Source organism: Chlamydotis macqueenii, chromosome 3 (genome assembly GCF_036417535.1).
Source record: "Chlamydotis macqueenii isolate bChlMac1 chromosome 3, bChlMac1.mat, whole genome shotgun sequence".
In the NCBI taxonomy this organism is placed as follows: domain Eukaryota; kingdom Metazoa; phylum Chordata; class Aves; order Otidiformes; family Otididae; genus Chlamydotis; species Chlamydotis macqueenii.
Window position 1 is genome coordinate 107750807 of NC_141558.1, and position 22760 is coordinate 107773566.

General features: G+C 40.8%; 1 protein-coding gene across 5 annotated transcripts in view; it reads left to right on the forward strand.

Annotated features, from left to right (window-relative positions):
• Positions 1 to 22760, forward strand: part of PLEKHG1 (pleckstrin homology and RhoGEF domain containing G1) — a 136248-nt gene that overhangs the window by 102817 nt on the left and 10671 nt on the right. For all 5 annotated transcript variants that reach the window (XM_086744981.1, XM_086744983.1, XM_086744980.1 and 2 more), the window contains 10 exons: positions 75 to 175; positions 5713 to 5782; positions 14193 to 14239; positions 14735 to 14885; positions 16399 to 16530; positions 18545 to 18727; positions 18811 to 18906; positions 19038 to 19124; positions 21403 to 21436; positions 22179 to 22274. In XM_086744981.1, the coding sequence (XP_086601107.1) occupies positions 75 to 175; positions 5713 to 5782; positions 14193 to 14239; positions 14735 to 14885; positions 16399 to 16530; positions 18545 to 18727; positions 18811 to 18906; positions 19038 to 19124; positions 21403 to 21436; positions 22179 to 22274 (997 nt within the window). The remainder of the gene's footprint in view (positions 1 to 74; positions 176 to 5712; positions 5783 to 14192; positions 14240 to 14734; positions 14886 to 16398; positions 16531 to 18544; positions 18728 to 18810; positions 18907 to 19037; positions 19125 to 21402; positions 21437 to 22178; positions 22275 to 22760) is intronic.

Here is a 22760-nt window from a genome sequence, read left to right on the forward strand (position 1 = left end):
ATAAAACATAGCTCCGTTTACTGATCTAGAAAGGGAGGAAATGTCTGAAGGCAGCTTTCTCCTTTCTCTTGTAGGATTACCTCGACTGTATCACTGACCAGAACAAGCTCTCCCTGGGGACAGAAGAGCGATCAGCCCTGTTTGGAAACATACGGGATATCTACCACTTCAACAGGTAAATTAATATTTAACTAAATGAATACAGTTCAATAGCTTGTGTTAATGGGGAGGGAACAAGCCAAGCAAATTACTCTTTTATCACTTCAATACAGCAGAGATAGATAAATTGAGAAATGGTCTTTGATTCTCATCAGGATTGGTTTGCTGAGATCAGACATTTCAGCTGTTTATTTTATGAATCAAATGTGGTCTTCATTTACTTTTTTTGTTTTCATGCTGAGTATTTCCATGAATTTAAGCCTGACCTGCTCTGTGCGCTCACTGAGCCTAATGCAAGACCACTGGGAATAAAATTCTCCCCGAACTGAAGAGATGTTTTATTCCTACTATATTGAGTCTTTTTGTATAGATATACATCACCCAGATCTGACTTTTGTAGTGTTTTATAGTACTAGAGACTACTTGAATTAATTTCTCAAAACTGTGTTCAGGTACCTTTCTATTTATTGGAGGCTGCTATTTAGTATCTTTATAGCCTTCTCTAAAACTCTGCAGATGGGATTCTAGTGCATGTGGGGAGCCTGAAATAAAATTTCTTGTTTGTATAGCTAGTGCTGCATTGTGTGGGATCTGCAGCATCTGTGGTTTAGGAGCACGCTACTGCTACTTTTGCTGAATCCTCTGTTACTATAAAAATAATTAACTTATTCAGCATTTAAGGAAAACCTGAATATTCAGTCGATGCAAGAAATACATTGACATAAAGTTCCCACATCTTTTATATCTGTCCTGGTTCTGGCTAGGATAGAGTTAATATTCACCTGAGCTGGGAGGAGAACTGGAGCTGGTGGCCCCTATGGCTGGGGCACCCAGCTGGGATAGGTTACTAATTAGCTAACAGCTGGGACAGGTTACCCAAATTAGCCAAAGGGCTGTTCCATCTGGTGTGACACCATGCTCAGTGTGTCTGTGAGAAGGGTGCTGAGGAGAGCCTTCTGCTACGCGGGAAGAAACTGGGTGTTGACATTTGTTGTAAGCCATTGTACTGTATTTGTTTTCCATCACTGTTTTGTTTTCTTCTGTTATTGCTCTTAAATTTATTATTTTGTTTCATCTCAACCCACGTGGTTTTGCTGCCCTTTGTTTACCAGTTCTCCATTCTATCCCACTGGAGGGTGGGGGGAGTGAGAGAGAGACTGCGTAGTCTGGTCCCGATCAGGGATACACTACGACAATATCTCATTACTCCTGTAAAAGCCCTCTTCACTTTTCTAGAGTTGACAAAACATCTTCCCAGACTACTGTGTTCTTTAAAGAAGAACAGATAATTTAATTGAATCAAAAGAGACAATTAATTGAATCACTTCAATTCTGAAGTGGAGGACTAGTGTCAAAGAGCATCTTCAATGTTTTCCATCATCATGAGAAGCTACTTTAAAGCACTTCAGCTGCTGGGGTCGCTGTTCAGTATCAAAGGGGAGAGCGGGATGGATCTATTCAGAACTTGTGGACAAATATGAAACCTAAAATCTTTTCCTGAAACTTAAGACAGCTACTACAGAGTAATAGGAGTACACTTAACTGGAAAGCTGCTGTGCCCTGCTTTAGCTGCAATAACTGACTTGACTGAATGTCTGACATGATGGAAAATACATAGTGGTAGCTTGATCATGTGTTTTAGAGCCATGAGACAATGATTGTGAGCTTACAACTTCCCAGTGGTCACAGGATGGAAAAAAACAGTCCTGGCTGTTATATTTTCTGATCCTTCAAAAGCTAGAAACATGGTAGACTTGGTAACTAGGATACATTTATGCCAGCATCATTGCAAATATTACCTAATAAAAATACCTTCAAGTATGGTCAGTCATTATATAGAATAATTGAGTTTCAAAAGAAGATTTGCAGAGGTGAAAATGGAAAAAAAAAAATAAAAGAAAAAAGGCAATTTTAGAGACAGATATGTTACAGTGGTTAAAACTCACTGGAAAGTTGTGCAAAGGCTCTAGTAAATTACTAATGTATTTCAAGCCTTCTAATTTAAAATTCTGCACGGAAATTGTGAGGTTTTAAAACTGAACACTCATTGTAGATCCCAATATAGCTTCAGGGATTAAGTTCCCTCCTGTGTGAAACTTGGCATGTAGCTTCTGGGTCCTAAATGTACTCTAGAGCGTTTTCATTTATTTTTACCTTTGAAAAAGGTCCATTTGGCAATTCTGTGTTAGTAGTTTCAGATGCTTTTTATGAGCATGTTTCAGAATTACCTTTCTTTTTTCTCAGCTTTGAATCTGACCATTAATCAATGATCAAATGTTATAGTGTTGGGGTTTTTTTTTTTGGACTTTGTATAGATCTGAGAAATTTCATTTTGGTAAGTGGGAATTTCTCTCAGCTAAACTACTTAAGATTTTTAGGTGTTGTGTTGAATGGCAGAAATGATGGTCAGGACAGTAATTGCTAGTTCTGTGACTATGAGCTCTTTTTGGAAAGCTCTTTTTTAAAGCAGAATCACTGACTCTGTACTGGTCCACTGATCCTGCTCTGTCTCTTGGGAAAAGCTTCCCCACTATTAATTTATTTATTTGGAAGGGGGAAGCGTTCTGTAAGTCAGCATTTGCTGCCTTTCTTCCCTGGCCTCTCCTGTTGAGATTATTTTTTTTTCTAGTGTCAATTTAGGATAAATTTTCCAAACGATACTATGACTCTATTCTGAAATGGGAACTCTGTAGAGAAATGTGCTCAAGTTTAGTACTTCTGCAGACACACAGACGATCTTAGGAGAGGCCAGGCTGAAACCTCTGCTGCTGACACGGGTCATCCTGCATGGTCCTTGTCCATCGCTGACTACTGAAGCACACAAGTACGGTGCAGAGCCGTATTCTGTAACTGCCATATTCAGCCGTTCCTGTGCTCTGAGCTTCCTGCTGGTAAGGGCTGGCTTGTTGACTGGAGGAGCATTCATAGAACCTGTAAGAGCTCACCTTTAATGGAAAAGTTTTTTCTTTCCTGAGTGGAAAGAAAAGTCTTGGCCACAGGATTTTTGTGACTGTGAAGTTATATCACGACTAAATTTATCTTGATCTTTTTTTTTTTTTTTTTACTGAAAGTCTGAACTTTTCAGATTGATTTTCCAGAACTTTATATGGTGAAAGTATTCTACCATAAAGACCATATTGCGCCTGCTATGTCCATTTTTGTTTTGAGTGCTGAGCTCTATCAGGCATTGAGAGAAAGAAGTTTTTCAGAGAGGCTATTATTTTAGTGTTTATGGCTAAACTGCACAGCACTTGGTCATCAACTGTTTGGGTTTTTTTTTGTCATGGGTTCAGGACAAACAGTACTGTTTCCTTACTGCCTCTTTCCATTCCTTCCATTCCACCAAAATTGCCCTTCTGAGGTCCCTGTCATTACCATCTCTTGCTCACTCCAGTTCAGATAAAAATGGAGGAGAAAAATACTTGTGTCTTGTTTTAAAATGGGGTGGTGATGATATAAAATGAACAAAGTGCCTTGCCTGAATTGTGTGTGCAAATATGGTGATTATTTGCAGATCTATAAATGTTTATATCTCATTCTTCTTCACCTCCTGTAGTCAACAGCTTGATTACTAACCTGCAGTTTGTCCTACTGAAAGTCTTCACCCATGAGGAGAAGTGTTTTGTCTTGAAAATAATTTGTACTCCAAAAAATCAAAGCATCCTAAAAGACATTGTCAGCCTATAATAATGTAGCCTATAATAGTAGCCCTGCTTTTTCACATACCAGCTTGCTATTACAGGGATTTATTTAAGTTTTTCAGGATTCCTGGGCATGACAGGTTTGTTATTTTTAGTGGTAGGCTGCTCTTACCAATCCCATTTTTACTAACCAAGTGAGATAGAAGAAGGGTGCAAAATCTTTCAAAGCACAGCTCTTACGTCATGGGTTTGTGCTGAAGACACAAGCCACTAGCATATTTACTGCACAAACTTGGACTTGTTGCATGAATATATAAAGTCTTTAGGTGTTGCATTACTGTATCCTGTAGGAGAAATAATGTGGTGTTACAGACCAGTGGGGATAAAATGGCAATCAATGTGCTGCATGCTCTAAGCCATCAGGAGAATGTCTGTCTGCCAGACAGCAGGAATCCTCTGAGCCTCTTCAGTGTGTTTGATGTTATTTCCAAAATGTGTGTGGAACACGGTCTGTCATTATAACTAATTGCTACATTGGTCACCATTGCTACAGCTTGCTGCTTCTGGTGATGTAAAAGGAGGTTCATGAGTATGGGCTGTCAAGCAAGGGTCATATTTTTATTTCCATTTTGATGAAGGGAGAAACTGAGGTGTGGATGTTAATTTGTTGCTGTACAAGAGTGGCTTAGTGACCACTGAACCGAAGGTCTTTGTTCCTTGTGACTGATTGCTGATTTCTCCCCTTCCTTCCTCCAGTAATTAGAGAAGCAAAGAACAAGTCAGGAAACTTTTCTGGTTTACTCCTTTTCTTACTTACAGAGGGAAATTGGGTCTGCTTAGAGGGGAAAAGGGTAGTTCCCTAGATACAGGCTTAACAACTCGTTCACGGAACCAGCTGTGAACTGGGAGAAAAGCAGCGCTAAACGGAAAATCATCTGATGGGAAGGAAGAGGGGGAAAAAAAAAACCGAACCAGAAAAGTTCTATCAGAGAACAATTTGGCAGAAAACTCAGTTTCTTCTCTGGTTTTTCTGAGCATATCTTTCAGTAAGACTAAAGACTGTTTGGATCAAGGAAAGACCTTTGAGGTTTTCTTCTGCTTGAACTCCTTTCTTTTATTGAATCGGCTTTCGAGAACTGAGTTTCATACAACAGTGAACATGCTCCCTTATTGCTTTGCTCCTGTTACAATGAATTAATTTCCTGCTTGGCATGTCAGAATTACAAAATCCTCTCAGTAAGGTTTTATTTTTATGTATGTAGAATTTATATATTCCCTTCCAGAAAACTTTTTCCAGGCTAACCATTTTTCTTCAATGAAGAGACCCACTAAAGGTAGACAAATCTTTCTGAATGAGCTTATTACCATTCTCATTGTATTGTTTAATTCATCCCTGGCTCTCATCTGTGTTTTTCAGACCAGCTCCTCATCTCCCTTGGTCAAGGAAAGGTCCTAGAAGATAGGAAGTCTTTATAGGACAGGGCTTGTGCTTCAGTGTCTTTTAAACTTTGTTAATTTTAAATTGTGTTAGTTGCCATACAAGCTACACAAGTGTCTGACAACACCACTATGAGTATCGTAGAAGAGCTGTCAGTCTGAAGGATGGGGCTCAGTTTTGCTTAGGAGATCAGCAATCCATGGTCATTGGGGTGACTTGAATTTTAAGTATATGGGAATACCATTTCCTTAAAATGCTCCTCTACCTCCAAACAAAAAACCCCAGCAGCTACACATCTAGCAGAAAGAGGGGCATCCAAGGGGTTCTCGTTCCCTTTTTAGGACTGCCTGCATCGTTAAGTGCTTTGGGTATCACTGCCATGAATGATGCAGCATTTTCTGGCTCCAGATAGACAGGTGTGGCTATTCCAAGGTGTGCCATAATTGTCTTTCCTTTTCCTGTTCTTTGTTTTAGTGAACTTCTGCAAGATTTGGAAAACTGTGAAAATGATCCTGTGGCCATAGCAGACTGTTTTGTTTCCAAGGTAAGTAGCTACTGCAGGAATCTGCAGCACACCACCAGTTGCAGAGTGATATGGGGGAATGAGATTAATTTATTTGCTTTTGAGGTCTAATTCTGACAGTTTGTGTGACATCAACCAATAAAAATGAGCAAATGTATGGAAAGGGAAGTAATTTCTCTTAGTAGGTGATAGGGATATGCCTCTAATTTGCATTTAAAAAAAAAATCCAGAAAAAGGTGCTATTTTCTTCAATAACTGTATCTGAACTAGTGGAGCTGTTGATGTAGAGTTCGTTTTTAGATCTCTTTTTGTGCAGTATTACAAGGATTATTTTCTTTTCTGCCTTTTTAAATATAGGTGATCAAGTGGTACTCCAGTTATGCCTTGTCAGCTTAAAATCCACTGGAGAATACAACTTGGCTGCATTTTTAGAAAAGGCAATGACCTTTATGTACTTGTGGCCATATTGTTTTCTGAGATGCATGTTTTCCTGAATCCAACAGCAATACCTTTAATTTTCTTTTTAAAGGGGGTGGCCTGAAGTCTTAGCCTTAATATTCAAATCTCGTTCTCTCAGAAATACTTTGAATTTTCTGAATGTTGATCTGACATCTTTATTCTGTTGGGCAATTCTGAAGCCAAAAAAATATGGAGAAGTTGTTGTTAGATGCAGGAGAAATACAGGGAACCAAAGTAGGTGTCCTTCATTGTAGGAAACCCAGAGAGCAAGTACGGGAGAAGAGGAATGGGTAGGACAACAAGACATTAATTTATTTGGGCTGTGGATGACTCTAGTTCACTGCAGACCTGACCAGAGAACCTACATATGCGTTGAATGTGTAGAGCCCAAATGTATTAAGAAATAATGCCACCTCCATGGTGTTTCTGGAGGAAGAGTGGAAGAGGGGGGAATGTAGCTGTTTAAATTTGGATAATCTCTCTATAGATGTGTTTGCCTTTTTAATTTAAAAAAAAAAAAAAAAAAAAACAGAACAAAAAGCAGAACAAAACCCAAAACTAAAAAGCCAAACCCTGTCATGTTTTATATTTGTGTATCAAGCTCTTATTTATCTAGTAATTGATTTTTCGTAAGCACTGATAGTTCTTAGTGTTGGCATCACTAGTACAAAAGTAGGATGTATTTTTTCCCTGTTGCGATGGGGTTTATGGCATGTTGTTATCGTTCCAAATAGCCTGTATTGAATGCAATAAGAGAGAACGGGATAAGGGCGAGCGCAAAGTCCTGCTTCTGGAGTGGAGTAACCCCATGTGCACGCTGGGTCTGGCTGACCTGGAAACAGCTCAGCAAGAAAGGATGTGGGGTCTGGGCAGACGGGTAGTTGAGTGTAAGTCAGCAGGGTGCCCGTGCAGTGAAGGCCAGTCGTGAGGCCTTTGGGATATTTACAGATAGCACGGTTTGGAGCTGGTAAATCTTTCTGCTGTGTTCCTTGCTTATAGCTGTGACTGCTGGGACTACTCCTGGCTGGGGCATGAAACAGAGGTGGTGCAAGTGATAACAGCAAGTCCAGGAAAAAGTTGTGTGCTCATTCATATTGGCCAGCTGAAAGGAGTTTTCCGGTAGGTTTTCTGGCCATTAGTTCCAAAATCCATCTGCATATCATTGCTTGTGCCTTTTGTTCCCCTGTCAAATGCTTTTAGCATTTGTATTATTGGCAGGCAACTGTGTGATGGCTCAGAAATTGCTAGAGACTGCAGTCCTAACAAGCATTTTTTAGCCTCATCCAGACAAGTGCAAACACTTAAAAGCAAAATCAAAGCATACCAAAATACCCCACAGTTCTGGTTTTGGCCATGAAGATGTCATTACAGCAACTGCTGACTGGTTTAACAGACTCCAGTTGTCCATTCTTGGTTGCTTGTGTCTTCCCAGCCTTGAGTAGTGGAAATAAAACTGCCTTTTTTGGCAGTACGCAGTCCTTCAAGTCTTATGGGACTTTGGCCATTTATTGTTTGATTGCTTGGAGCATGCTAGATCTTCACTGAGTTAAGCACGGGGATAATGTGACGCTGAAGTCAGAGCTCACAGCCCTAGCTAATGGATATACCTCTGCTGGAGCTTCATTGATGCTTCCAGTGGATTGGTACTTTGACTACACGAGCTCTAGTGCCGGTTTTTTTCACCCTTCTGCTTCAGCTGTGAATACTGTAGTTGTTGGGAAGTTAAATGTATAATCAAGTTTTCGCTGTAGGTACTGTGTTTCCTTTTTTTAATTTCATGAAGCTCAGTAACCGCATAAAAGAAATGGCCGCTTCTTTCCTCAGGATTCACGTGAAATGACACAAAGTTGGTTTGCATGTGTAACAGAACCAATATGGTTAAAGTAACTCTGGAGCTTGTAGCAACTAAAATGTTTGATATTCATGAAAACATCTAGAGACCTTAATTTTTTAAGATCTCATTTTGTACTGTACTTGATAGACTGTTTGAACTTGACTTTGTTACTTGGTTTTGCTCAATAAAATTTGTTGCATAGCAGATTATACATCACTCACACAATCATACATCACTGTGTTTCCTGTATATAAATTTCATGCTCACATAGTAAACAGCCTTGCAACTTTTACTTTTAAGGGAAATACAGTGAGAATTACCAAATCACATCAGTGCACTTTGAACAAAAACTCATAATTGTGGGTTTGAATCTTTATCTTAACATTTGTTGTGCTGAGTGCCCAAAGTAAGTAGGTCCTAAAATGGCAGCTTTTATTTGTTAACGGACTTCAGCAAGATGTCTTTAGTGTAAACTACCCCATAACATAAAAGTCAGTAACAGCTGAAATAACCATGCAAAGCTATGACTTCATAGAAATATAAATACTTAATTCATAGAGTCATAGAATGGTTAGGGTTGGAAGGGACCTTCAAAGGTCATCTAGTCCAACCCCCCTGCAAGGAGCAGGGACATCTCCAACCAGATCAGGTTGCTCAGAGCCCCGTCCAACCTGGCCCTGAATGTTTCCAGGGATGGGGCCTCCACCACCTTTCTGGGCAAACTGTTCCAGTGTTTCATCACCCTCAGCGTAAAAATTTTTTTTTCCTAATATCTAATCTAAATCTACCTCCCTCTGTTTTAAAACCATTACCCCTCGTCCTATCAGAACAGGCCCTGCTGAAGAGTCTCTCCCTGTCTTTCCTGTTAGGCCCCCTTTAGGTACTGGAAGACCGCTATAAGGTCTCCCCGGAGCCTCCTCTTCTCCTTACAACATCGTATTAAATCCCTCTGCTTCCAGATATTTTAATTAATGAATAACTCACAGGCAAGCAGACAGAAATGCAGAAAAGCCCGCTTTTTAAAAACCTGCTCTCTGGTCAGGAATTGCTGCCTCTACCTTTCTGCCCTGAAATGCAGATAATGTGGATGAATATTTGTTTAAACAGTGTGGGATGGCTGCTGCATGGAAATAACCTGGCACTGACGGTAGGGATCTACTAGTTTAGTTTCTACCGGCTCTGGTCCTACCTCTTTGTCAGAAGACTTGTATTAACTCTAGTACGTTAAATGTCTTAGAGATGTTTTGCTACTAACTGTAATCAAAGGCCGATGAAAGGATTCCAGCACAAGCTTACCTATAGCTTAATTATTCATATAAAAGATTGTTAATAAGTTTTCTTGCCAACTCAGGCTTTCATTTTCATAGTAATGATGCCAATGTTAATTAGAAGATTGACTTCAGTATTCCGCACTTTCACGTTTAAGTGAGTTGTTGTAAAGGAGAGCTTAATTCTGGCATGTCACTCTTCTCACTCAGCACCCCAGAAATTCAGAAAATGTGTTTTCTGAAAGACACGCCAGCAGCTTAACAAAGGGGAAAGGGAGAATTACTCTAATCTAGCATCTCTTCATTAAAGAGGAGATCCAGCCAATTGGCTTCGGCTTACACTCTGACTCAGCTCGTTTTCTCCATTTTCTTTTAAAGTGCCTTTTATGGCTATAAAAAAGCACAGTGCTACCAAGAGTTGAGGAAGATCGAGGGTGTAGCCACGTGCTTGGCACTTCACTTCACGTGGAGGAGACGCACAGCAAATTGATTCAGCAGTGAGGGACAAGCTAAGTATAGCTGGGATCTGCTTGCACTTGGCTTTGCTCTTGAGGATGACTTGTAGTCAGTGTGGATGAACTCTCAGCTTGGGTCTCAGTTTTTGCACCTCTACCACAATAGCTTTGGGCCCCCAGATTAAAAATGTTCTCTGAAGCAATTCACGTCTCACTGCAGAGATATTTTTTAATTTGGTTTGAAGACAGTTGAAGTGAACAAAACAACTTTACATCTGAGTAAGTTTAAGACTGTCCGAAGAAATACTCATGAGCATAGCTGGTGTTTCACTTACAGTGTGAAAGTATTGATAGAAATATATTAAATCTGTCTTAGTCTTGGTTTTTCTGTTGCTTCTGAACATAGTTCACAGCGTTGGCTTTAGCCTGCATGGCTTGTGCCCTGATGGGCTCCCAGTAGCACAGGGCTCGCGCTGAGGAGTCTGCTGTGAAGCAGGGAAGAGCAGCTGGGCACGTGACCTAAATGTCCCTTCTTTGACCATGCAGAGGTGCTGGGTAATCAGGCAGGCAGTGGGAGAACAGCTCTCCTGAGTAGTGTGGCTTCCTCAGGCTGAGGAAGAGCCTCTCTTGGAAGTGGCTCTCTTGGCCACTCTCCCAATATGTTCATGTGAATCCTGCTGATGCCTGAGCAAGGTGTATGATTTGATTCACACCAGCTGCGTAAGTTTGAGTCTTAGAACAATTTGGGTTGGAAGGGATCTTTAAAGGCCATCTAGTCCAACCTCCATGCAAGGAGCAGGGACATCTCCAACCAGATCAGGTTGCTCAGAGCCCCGTCCAACCTGGCCTTGAATGTTTCCAGGGATGGGGCATCCACCACCTCTCTGGGCAACCTGTGCCAGTGTTTCACCACCCTCAGTGTAAAGAATTTTTTCCTTATATCCAGTCTGAATTTACCTCCCCTACTTTAAAACCATTATCCTTTGACTTATCAAAACAGGCCTTGCTAAAGAGTTTCTCCTGGTCTTTCCTGTAGGCCCCCCTTTAGGTACTGCAAGGCCGCTATAAGGTCTCCCCAGAGCCTCCTCTTCTCCAGGCTGAACAGCCCCAACTCTCTCAGCCTGTCCTGATGGGAGAGGTGCTCCAGCCCTCTGATCATCTTCATGGCCTCCTCTGGACCCTCTCCAACAGGTCCGTGTCCTTCTTATGTTGGGGGCTCCAGAGATGGACACAGTACTCCAGGTGGGGTCTCACCAGGGCAGAGTAGAGGGGCAGAATCACCTCCCTCGATCTGCTGGCCACGCTTTTCTTGATGCAGCCCAGGATGCGGTTGGCCTTCTGGGCCGCAAGAGTACATTGTGGGCTCATGTTGAGCTTCTTGTCGACCATCACTCCCAAGTCCTTCTCCTCAGGGCTGCTCTCGATCCATTCCCTGCCCAGCCTGTATTTGTGCCTGGGATTGCCATGACCCAGGTGCAGGACCTTGCACTTGGCCTGGTTGAACTTCATGAGGTTGGCACGGGCCCACCTTTCCAGCCTGTCGAGGTCCCTCTGGATGGCATCCCTTCCCTCCAGCGTGTTGACTGCACCACACAGCTTGGTGTCGTCAGCGAACTTGCTGTGGGTGCACTCTGTCCCACTGTCCATGTCGCTGACAAAGACATTGAACAGGGCCAGGCCCAATATCGGCGCCGAGGAACACCACTCATCACCAGTCTCCACTTGGACATCGAGCCGTTGACCACCACTCTCTGAGTGCGGCCATCCAGCCAACTCCTTATCCCCTGAGAGGTCTGTCTGTCAAATCCATGTCTCAAATCAATAAATGTGTGACAACAATCTCATTTTGGAGGCAAAAATAGATGTAATTGACCTTCCACTGGCATTATGCTCACATAGCTTGGTAAAAGCAAATACTCTCGGTAAAAGTACATGGTCTCCAACGATTTCGTGTGGTGAAATCAGCTGTGACTCAATGAAGTAAGTACACATATGAGTGCAGTATTAAATTTGGTGTCGTGTCTGTTCAGAAAGCAGGGGTGGTTGTGAAACCACTCTTCAAGTTTTTAGAGGTGTTGAGGGCATGAGAAATACCTTTCTTTTTTTAAAACAGGTTTGTAGAATTTAATAGCCAGACTAAAATTCTTTTAAAACAAAAAAAAAATCCTGTTGAAAGTAGTTTTGACCTTGTGTAAAAAAACAAACTAAAACCCAAAACAAAGAGAGAGAGTGTGAAAGGGACTCCTGGGGATTTCAGATTTGCTTTTGATTTTGTGGGGAATGGGCACTCAGTCCACTCTGAATCCCTGAAGCATTTGGCCTTGTTTGTTTTACAGATGTTGCTTTCACTTGTTAAAATTTCACATGAGATACTCTTTTCCTTTTTGTTTGAAAAGCAGAACAATCATGTGACTGTATTTATGAGCAGAAAAAATATATATAGAAAAAAATAAATTGGCACAAAATGTTCTGCACTTTGCTTTTGGAGTAATTTTATAAATTGCATTATTCTGTGTTTGCAGCCATGGGAATATATTACAATTTATACCAAAAGCCCCTAAATGAAAACCTTGTGTTCATATTTGCATCTATAAAATAAATCACCTTTTTGCGATACTGAATTTCACCCTAATGCTCTCTCTTAGGCACCGTGACTTACTGTGAGCGCTGGCTAGTTCGGTAGCGATTGCTGCAGAAAATGACACAGTGTAATGTCTGCAGTGCTCCGGGGTTTGTTAATTCTTCGGTTTGAGTGGAGAGAGTTTAGAGCTGTGGCCGGAGGTCCGAAGCGTGGATGTGGACAGGCTATGACACCAGCTCGCTGTCTCCGGGTGGGACGCAGGGCACATGTGTGCCACCCTAGAAACTACCTGCCACAGCAAAAATTAGTCCAAGCATGACAAACCAAGCTGAATAGTTTAACGGTATTTGTATCCAGACTATGTTTAGTTGGTTGGTTGGTTTTTAAGCAAAGAGCGGTTCAATAAGCTTACAGCCTGCTAGTGACTAAATGGGGATCGCAGTCCCCTAGAGAAACACTTATTAGAAGTTTACTGGAGTTATTTATTTTTCCGGAACAGTTACTATTGAAATCCAGCAAGAAATACTGAAACGAATGGCAGTGACTTGTACCCATGTGGAGTAGTAGTACCTTACTTTATACGGGGTCCCTACCATTCCCCGCTCACTGGAAAAATGAGTGGCACGCTCTGCTTTCCCCCTGCAAGAGGGGAGAGGGAACGGTGCTGTTGGAAATGGGGATGGGTATTGCTGAGCTGCCTCTTTCTGATGAATAGCCAAAAAAACCCCACTCCAACAATGAGAAACAAAAGCCACAGCCTGCGTCAGCCCTCTCCCTGAGTGGTGTTGCCCCTCAGAGCGCTGTTGCCTTCCGTGAAGGCCGATGTTCAGTCTCGCTGTTCACCAGCCGCTGCCCCTTGCAGAGCACAGCTATTGTGCTGCACAATGCCAGAGTCTGTGCTGAAGATGCTATGAGTGGAAACTGGGGTCTTGTTTACTACCAGAGGATTGCTTTGTGTCAGCCTAGGGCTCAGGAAAGAAAAACCGATTTTTTTTTCGGAGCATTTTGCGATTCCGTGGTATTTTCTTAATCGTCAGGGACTCCGGCAAGCTGCAGAAATGGCATATTTGGGATAGAAATCGATAGGTAGGTGTGAATTTAAAGCACATGAGAATGTTTCTGGAAACCTGTTCTTGCATAAAATTAAACTATGGTGATTTAAAAAACAATTTAGGCCAAGGAGGAAAGAAATTAAGCTCAAGGTTTTACTCGGAGAAGCTTGTCAGCACTAAGTGTGGGTAATTTCAGTGTGACAAGCAAGTGTGGAACCCATCTAAATCTAGTTGCAACTTGTTTGGTTAATAACTGCTTTCACTGTCATAATTTACTTAAAAAAAAAAAAAAATCACTTTTGTGGCTTCTAATTTTCACGCTTAGACTGTGCTCAAATGCGGAAGTATTTATGGTTGGTTGAAAATCACACACTGAACATAACCTGCAAAACTTGCTGCTCCCAGGAAGCAGGTGTGTGCTTTAGGTGTATATGAGTCAGTTACGTGAAGGGGGTGTGTGTTTTGCGTGTTTGCTTGATTTTTGATTTTTTTTTTTTTTTTTAAGATGCATAAATTGTCATAAAGGACCTTGGAGACTCTGTTGTAAAGTTACTTGCTCTGTCTCTCTGTAGGTTTTCTTGTTTTTTTAAGTAAAGGAAAAATCTCCAAAAAGGAAAAATTAAATTCAGTTAGTAGATCTATGGTAGTGTTAGGTCTGTCATAGTGAATTCATTGATCAGGAACTGGAGGAAGCGTTGTCTTGACGTCATAATCTCTTGCACATGTGTTAGCTGCTAGTGTAACAAAATCTGAATATATGTAAACCTTTCCTCCTCATGCAGAGTGAAGATTTCCACATATACACACAGTACTGCACCAACTACCCAAGGTAGGAATATTGACTTCCCTTTTTCCATTTGTTCCTTCACTTGTTTGTGTAATGCAAGTTACAGTCCATTAAAAAAAAAAAATAATCATGCCCTTTCTCCCCTCCAAATTGGAGGAAGAATCAAGGAATTTACCTTTTTTTTTTTTTAAATTTAAATTAAAAAAAATACTCATCTGACCTCTATTTTGACTCTTCTTGTCTTTCATTGCTATGATCATCCTTTAGGTAATGATGGTCTTATTCTGTATTGCTCCAAATATGTGATTCCCAGTTAAAGAGAATGGTTGCACATAAAAAAAAAAAACAAAAACCACCCAAACCTGAGTTCACAACATAACTTAAAAAAAAAAACAAAAACAAACCCACAAAACCCAGCAGTGATTGGATTAGGAACCTACTGGCCCCTTTTACAAGGGAAGAAACAAACAGTTCTTGACTTTACCTACAGACTTAAAGAGACAAGGTGTCGTAAAGCTATATATTGGTGTTTTCCAGGTCGGTGGCTGTATTGACAGAGTGCATGAGGAATAAGGCACTAGCGAAGTTCTTTAGAGAGCGACAAGAAGCACTGCAGCATTCTCTGCCCCTTGGCTCCTATCTCTTGAAACCAGTCCAGCGCATCCTCAAGTACCACCTGCTTTTGCACGTAAGCAACCATTAGAAATTTATTTCATTTAGGGCTGCTGCACGTCAAAGTTTCTCTGGTATAAGGCTTGATGGTATAGAAAGGTTCTTTTGATGCTTGCTCTTTTGGGGGTTTTTGATCCCTACATATGGGCACTTCTTTCTGTCTTTGTCATTTCACAGGTTATACATATATTTGGAGTGGGGAACTTATGGTAATTGGTTTAGACATTGAATCAGACTGGGCATTCAAATAATTAGCTTTTTTTAAAAAAAAAAAAAGTCCTGGTCTGTAATTCTGAAGTTGTTTGGAAAATTCTTGTCATGATTAAACACTTTTGTATGCAAATTTATTGTTCAAATTAAAACCATCATTTTTCCACGTATTGCAATGGTGGGGGTGGTTGAAAGAAGGACTAAATATAAGAAGGACATGGACCTATTGGATTGGGTCCAGAGGAGGCCACAAAGATGATCAGAGGGCTGGAGCACCTCTCCTGTGAGGACAGGCTGAGAGAGTTGGGGCTGCTCAGCCTGGAGAAGAGGAGGCTCTGGGGAGACCTGATAGCGGTCTTCCAGTACCTCAAGGGGGCCTACAGGAAAGATGGGGAGAAACTCTCTAGCAGGGCCTGTTGTGATAGGATGAGAGATAAGGGTTTTTAAGTAGAGGGAGGTAAATTCAGACTGGATATAAGGAAGAAATTTTTTACGCTGAGGGTGGTGAAACACTGGCACAGGTTGCCCAGAGAGCTAGTGGATGCCCCATCCCTGGAAACATTCAAGGCCAGGTTGGACGGGGCTTTGAGCAACCTGATCTGGTTGGAGATGTCCCTGCTTCTTGCAGGGGGGGTTGGACTAGATGGCCTTTAGAGGTCCCTTCCAACCCTAACTATTCTAGAATTCTGTGAAATACATATTAACACCGCAACTGGTAAGAATTTTGTGGAGAAAAATGACTGAGGAAGCGGGAACTCTTTCTGTATTCACTGAATTGAGTTAAGCAAGTTTCGGAAATTCCTGTTTTATTGTTAACGTTTTCCACATATGTTTCCTATTAGAGAGTCATGTTCTAGTGAAGTGTAAAGACACTGATCCTTATTTAAAATATCTGGTGCTTTTCTGCTCTCCAACTGTAAAGTAATGCCTAGGGTAATTCCATCAGGGCTTTGTAAGTGTGTAGATATGTTCTGTGTTTTAAGAAAGCCATTAAACGCTGTCTGAAAAGTTCTCCTGTCAACATGCTGTGCTCTCTTTCTGTGCCTCTCTGCTCACATCAGCTGCTGCAAGTATAGTTGCTGCTAAACTGACCGTGAAGGCTTGGCTTTGTTAGTCATCTTGTGTTAATTAAATTGATAACAAAATGCAGTGATAACAAAGGCAGGACCGTTGCTTTTGGGTGATCACAATGCAAAGACAAAATAGTACAGATAAAAACAGTATTGTGTCTGGCTGGGAAAATTAATTTAGAAATAACAGGACTCTTTTTTTTCTTTTCTGCCCCCCCCACCCCCCCCCCCCCCCCCCGCCTGTCTTAGGAGATAGAAAACCACCTTGACAAGGACACAGAGGGCTATGATGTGGTGCTGGATGCCATAGATACGATGCAGAGAGTAGCGTGGCATATAAACGACATGAAGAGGAAACATGAACATGCCATCAGGCTCCAAGTGAGTTCCCAAGGAGATTTTATGGGTGTTTATGAGCTGGTTTTGTCAGTATATATGCCATTAACATTTTTTAGTTTGTCATTTCTTTTAATCTTTGTCAGTCATAATTTAGACTCCTGCTGAGTATGCCTGTGGCTGTTTGATGTTAGAGACCATGGTCATAGCTGCTGCAGGAAAATGTCAGACATCTCTGCCCTACAAGCAGCGTCCTGTCAAGCATTTATTTTGCAGTAATATGGAACTTAAGAAAACTTTTCTTTCTTCCTTTCCCTCAATTGTACGGCACTGCTGTACAACCCTAGGGCATGGCTTTGTTCAGAAGTCCCGTGGTTTCCGATTTCTCCCCTTCGAGGCATTTCTTGTGCTGCTTCTTGTTTAAGTACTTTTCTCTTGGGCGTTTGAAGACTCATTGTCAGTTGCTTTGTGAAAAGTACAAACCTAGAAATATGAGAGTTAGAAAAGGGTTAACTTTACTTCGAGTGGAGAATTTTTGAGGAGAAAACAAAAGCTACACCATGAGTGTAACCTTTGGCATCAAGACTAAGCTATTTTTCTAGGCATTTTGCAGAACAGTCATTCTGTTTGAAGCTTCCCAGTGAATCATGATTTTACATTATGTTTTCATCAGCAGTATTTATATTGCTTTAAGAAAATTGGGGGGATTTTTTAGTTTATAAAACAGAGTAATAGGTTATACCGTTCCAGAAATCTATCTCATGTTATTCTTTGTCTCTTTTTTTTTTTCCCCTAACATAAATTGTACTTTTTTGCCCTCATTTTCGTGGGAGTTTTTTATTGTTTGTGTAGGGAGAATAGAGTTACGTTTGATAATGGCTTGCCTGAAGCAGCATTACCTTCGCCACACATTGCTGGAAATGCAACTTACCAACAGTCTGCTATAAATCTGAGTAATGATAAACAGTAATATTTGGCAATAAAGAGAGTTAGATGCTTTTGAAAAATTGGGGCGGGGGGGGATGTGGGGTGGGTTTTTTAAATTATTAATTTATTGAGTTTAGCTGGCAAATATATGGGGTTGTGGAAAATGTTTGTGTTCATACTTACCCTTTTAAAAAGTAAAATGTGTTTCTACAGCCATAAGGATAAGTCTTCTGTGGGCTATCACTCTGCCATTCATGCGGTCTGTAATGCTGCGAGTACTGCAACAGCAGTTCCTGTGCAGAGTCTCCCTCAACAGCAGTGGACGTGATCCATGTGCTGTACCCTTACTTACTTACAAGTTCCTAGAAAGACCTGATAAAATGCAATTTTTTTTCATTTGTTATCTCTATTTTTTTTTTAATAACAGTCTTGTATATAGCCCAAAGTGTGCTGCTTTTGGATTATTCTTCCTGTGAATGCTCTAGGCTGCATTTGTGCACCAAATGTACCAAGGTGTTTTCTGGCTGAATGCTATATTAAGGCAAAAGGTCCTAGAAAGACCAGCCTAGGATGAGAAAATCTGTCTCTTCTTTGCTAATGCTGCCCGGACATTTTTAAAGATTTCCCTACTTAAGGTTTAGTCTGCTCTTACAATTTACTGTACCATTCTTGAGTGCTATGTTGTTGCTACTGATAGAAAAAACAAACTGAAGGAAACAAGAATAGCCATAGCTAAGCAACACAGACTTGTGAAGATGTTCTTAGATGTTTCTCCAGCCTTTTTTCTTTTTCTTAAGTAATAAGCAAGGTGAGAAATATTTATGGTATGTATACAAATCATTAAAAATGCAAATAAATCTTGGCATCTTCAAATGATCGGTTGACCAAATCGCTTCTGGTCCTCTAATCTTCTGAGAAACATATCTTCAACCTGGACACCTCACAGAGGTGTCTTCTGTGATGGGCCTACAGATGGCATTATAATTCATCCTGTGGAGGACCACACAACTGTATGTACACTGTTAGGTGCTGAACTGCATATAGGAGAGTGGGAATGGCCTCAGCAGTTTTTGTTTGAGTCTTTAAGTAAGATCTCTGACATGATTGTTGGTTGTTCTTTGATCTGTTGCAGGAGATACAGAGTTTGCTCACTAACTGGAAAGGGCCAGACCTCACAAGTTACGGGGAGCTGGTGTTAGAAGGAACATTTCGCATTCAGCGAGCCAAAAATGAGCGCACGTTGTTCCTCTTCGACAAGCTGCTGCTAATTACAAAAAAGAGAGATGAGATGTTTGCATACAAAGCTCACATACTGGTATGTTGGAGAGCAGGTGGTCATGTGCTGGGTCTCCCTGAAAGTCCTCTGTAACTCACAGTGTTGCCTCTCTTCGTTTACAGTGTGGGAATCTCATGCTTGTTGAAGTAATACCAAAGGAACCACTTAGCTTTAGTGTTTTCCACTACAAAAATCCCAAGATGCAACATACTGTCCAGGTATGGTAGAAGCCTCCATGCCTACTGCGTAACCTGGCTGATGACCTAGTGTGGTATTCCTGAGACTGTGTAGTATAGTAATGCATTTTCTCATGGTGCTACTTATTTTTTTTATTTTTTTTTTTAATCAGGCAAAATCTCAGCAAGAGAAGCGCCTTTGGATTCTTCACCTGAAGAGATTAATTCTAGAAAATCATCCTGCTAAAATACCTGCCAAGGTAAAAATAAAAAAAAACCCTGCCACTTCCTTGCACATGGGTTTAGCTGAAAGCAATCTTGTTAGCTCCAAGATGCATGGCAATTTACAGAAAGTTTAGACTCTAGGAAATTAATTTACATGTTGTGTCCTCATACCTTTAAAAGATCCTCAAAATTAATGGGAAAGTTCCACTAAAAGCAGTTACTGAGCTTGGTACAGGAGTAGAATTTAACTGGGTTAGCAGCATTGCTGTCCACATTAAGATTTGCCCGCTAGGATGTAAGTAACGGACATATAATGTCAGTAAGCTGCACTCTGAGAGCTTCCCTTGGCTTGATACTGCCTGTCTGCACAGCACTGAGGAGCACTAATTGCGGCATGTGCAGATGTTACCGAGCTACCTGTAACCTCTCGTGGTTAGATACCGTAGCAGTGAAGCCATTAGCAGCATGTGCTTCACTTTACAAATACACACACCCATCCTGAACCCTGCATCCTTAGCTGAGACATCTCAGCCCTTTTTGGTGAGACAGCTAGCAAGCTTTATGCCAGAGAAAAGGAGGCACTGATATATTCATAGCTGTAATGTCTAGGAGTAGGGAAACCTGGTCCTTTTATTTATTAAATCCTGTCTTAGAGCTCCAGTGTAACATGTTGCACCTCTCAAAGGGTGTTAACCCTAGTTAACTCTTGCTGTGACACAGCAGCCACTGTGGAAGCAGGATATTTTTTTTTTTTTCACTGAGTTATACTGCCTTTTTTTTTCTTTTTTCTTTTTTTTTTTTTTTTTCTCCAGTATCGGTTTCACTGATCAGTTTCCCTGACATTTTTTTCCACTGAGTTTTATGCTGTAATGACTAAAAAATGTTACTTATTGACTGACGTACACAGTGCTGTACTAACTCTCATTTTCAACAAAAAGAGAATTCTGGGAGAAAAAGAAAGCCCTGGCAGTTGCTGTTACTTATTCTCCTCTTATCTTTTTGTTGACAGAGTTTATCATAGGTATAATGTTTATGCTAGTATCCATGCTTACAGTGTAAACACTCGTTGCAGTTTATTAAGTTGTAAAAAGAAATACTGCAGCATGATCTCAGCTTTTGTATCAAGATTTTTTCTTACTTCTTATTAGATTTTTTTTTTTTCATCTGTGGAAAAAATGTGTAACCAAAACTGTAGTGCCATTTGCTGCTCATAGAAATCATTTCACTTGAGAATCTTTCACTTGAAAATCTCTGAGGTTGTCTGCACTTTTTTTTTTTTTTTTTTTTTTTTTTTTTTTTTTTTTTTTTTTTTAGCAAACTCATAGTTGCTAGTTCTAAGACTTGTCGCTGCCCAGATTTTGGAGGGTTTCGTAGTAGTTCACATGTGACGCCTGGTGGAAAATTACTGAACTGCACCTATAGAAGGGCTAGCAGGTTATGTAGGATATTTTGTTTTTATTTTCTTACTTATTAGCTGATATGCTTCATAAAACATCCAGATTATTTTTCCTATTTTAAAAAAAAAGTTACAAATTTTAAGCAATCATGAGATGCTTTTTATCCTAGTTCAATCTTACCTAAACCAAATTATGATTTTTTTTTTTTTTTAATAGCTGTTCCATAAGGAAACTCTTAAAGGAAGCAAAGTTGATAGTGTTCTCTGTGCCAACCACTTCAGAACTGAAAAATAATTAAGGAGTTAAACTATTTGATTTTTAGGGAGCAAATGATCTGTGAATCACAAAAATACTGTGATTCCCAGATACTAGGGCCAGTTTTGTGCCAGCCCCAGCAATATGGAGAGGTGTACCAATGGCTCTAAATTCTGGGACATGTAGAGATCTCTGGAGGTTTGTGTCCCCATGGAGGAGACCCAGCATGTGCAGCATGATCTTAGCATGGGCCCTGTATTTGAAGCCAAAGTAGTTTTTAGGGGCAGACATGCCATCACTACGTCCTCCAGCAATACCTCACAGCAGTGGTGCCGTAGGTACGCACTCCTCCCCTTGCGCTGCCAGAAGGGCAGGTGGGCACACGAGGTAGAGCTGCCCGGTGCTGTGAACAGCAGGGTTTTGTGTGAAGACCTGAAGGTAAGCTCTGGTAAACTCCTGCCAGCAAAATTCTTCTTCACATGTGTAATATGTCCAGCACACAGAGAAAGACAGAAAAATAATGCTATTAAGCATATTTATTAGTTCAAAAATTAAAATTGCTTTTGTTTACACATAAACTCACTACTAACTGTAATAGAGAGTGTAATTTTTCCTTCTACTTACAATTTAACTTTTTCATTTGTTGTTTTTTCTCTTTCAGGCCAAACAAGCAATTCTAGAAATGGATGCCATACGTAAGTTGGTTCTCTTTCACTTTGATTTTAAAAAATGAATAAAACCATCTTCAAAAGTTTGGCTTTAACCATTGATTTCATCTGAGATGGAAGAAGGCCAGGTTTATGTTCCTTGAATTATGACCTTGCTGGAAAAAACAAAATTGGGTGCAGATCCTGTGGAGCTCTGTCAACATCGGGCTGACTGATCTGCAACCAACGAGTTATGTCGCATGATGAGCAAGGAAGAGGCAGATAGACCTTCTGTAAACTCTGGCCACTCTCTTTTGCTTATTTCATGCTGACTAAATGTGTCATCTTTTGTGTTTTGTAGCATAAGCTCCTTCTGGCTAGGACCTACTTGAAGTGGTACCTAGGAGTGTAGGGGAATGAGAACTGTGGTCCTAGGATACAAATACTGAGGAAGTCTTGGAGTAAAGCAGGCTTGTTATTGACTTAGGTAGTTGTAGTGGTCAGGAAGGCTCTGAGAAACTGGCAAACAATTAAACACGATAATGGTGCATGAATGTTGCTGCGTTAGCCATCTGGAGCGAGGCACAACAAAATGGGCAAAGCATTTCCATGACTGGGTGGTTAACAGCTACCCTACAGCAGCACACCACCTGGCTTGTGTTGCTCCAGGCTCTGGCGAAGTGCCACTTTGTCAGTCATAAAGGGATGGTGGCGCTGCCTCCAAAGAGGTGGCATGTGAAGTGACACCCTTGTCACTCTCTTATTCCCTGTGCCTCTGCTTGTTCCACAGATCACCCAGGCTTCCACTATAGCCCCGAGGGAGAAACGAAATCATCGTACCAGCCTAAAGAAGGCAGTGCTTCTCACAGAGTGAGAAGGAAATCAGGTGAATAAACTCCTTTACCACCAAAATTTCCCCAAGAGCGAAAACAAACAGGGCTGTTTAGAGTCAGGTGAGGCTGAGCACTTGGAATTGGTCTGTAGCCTGGACTGCATGCAGATTTAACATGGCACAGTAACTCTCAGATATGGGTGGAGTATCTTATTAATCATTTGTTGTTTGTATGATTTATTTTTTTTTATCCAGTGTTTGCATTTAATTTCATGGATATATGTTCCTAATGATGGATACATAAAGAACAGTTGATACTTTCTAATGGATAAAAGAAAGCATATGCAGGAAAGCCAGTTGCATTATTTAAATCTGACATTTCTTCCCTCCCCCCTCCCCGAGACAGTAATTACTGTCTCAGAAGTGGTTCCATCCTGATTGTGACAGACTTGTTATTTCAAAACATGATTACTCTCTTTACTTAGTGAAATGTCTGCTTTATGGATAATAGCGATTTGAGAGGTGGTTATGCTGACTTTT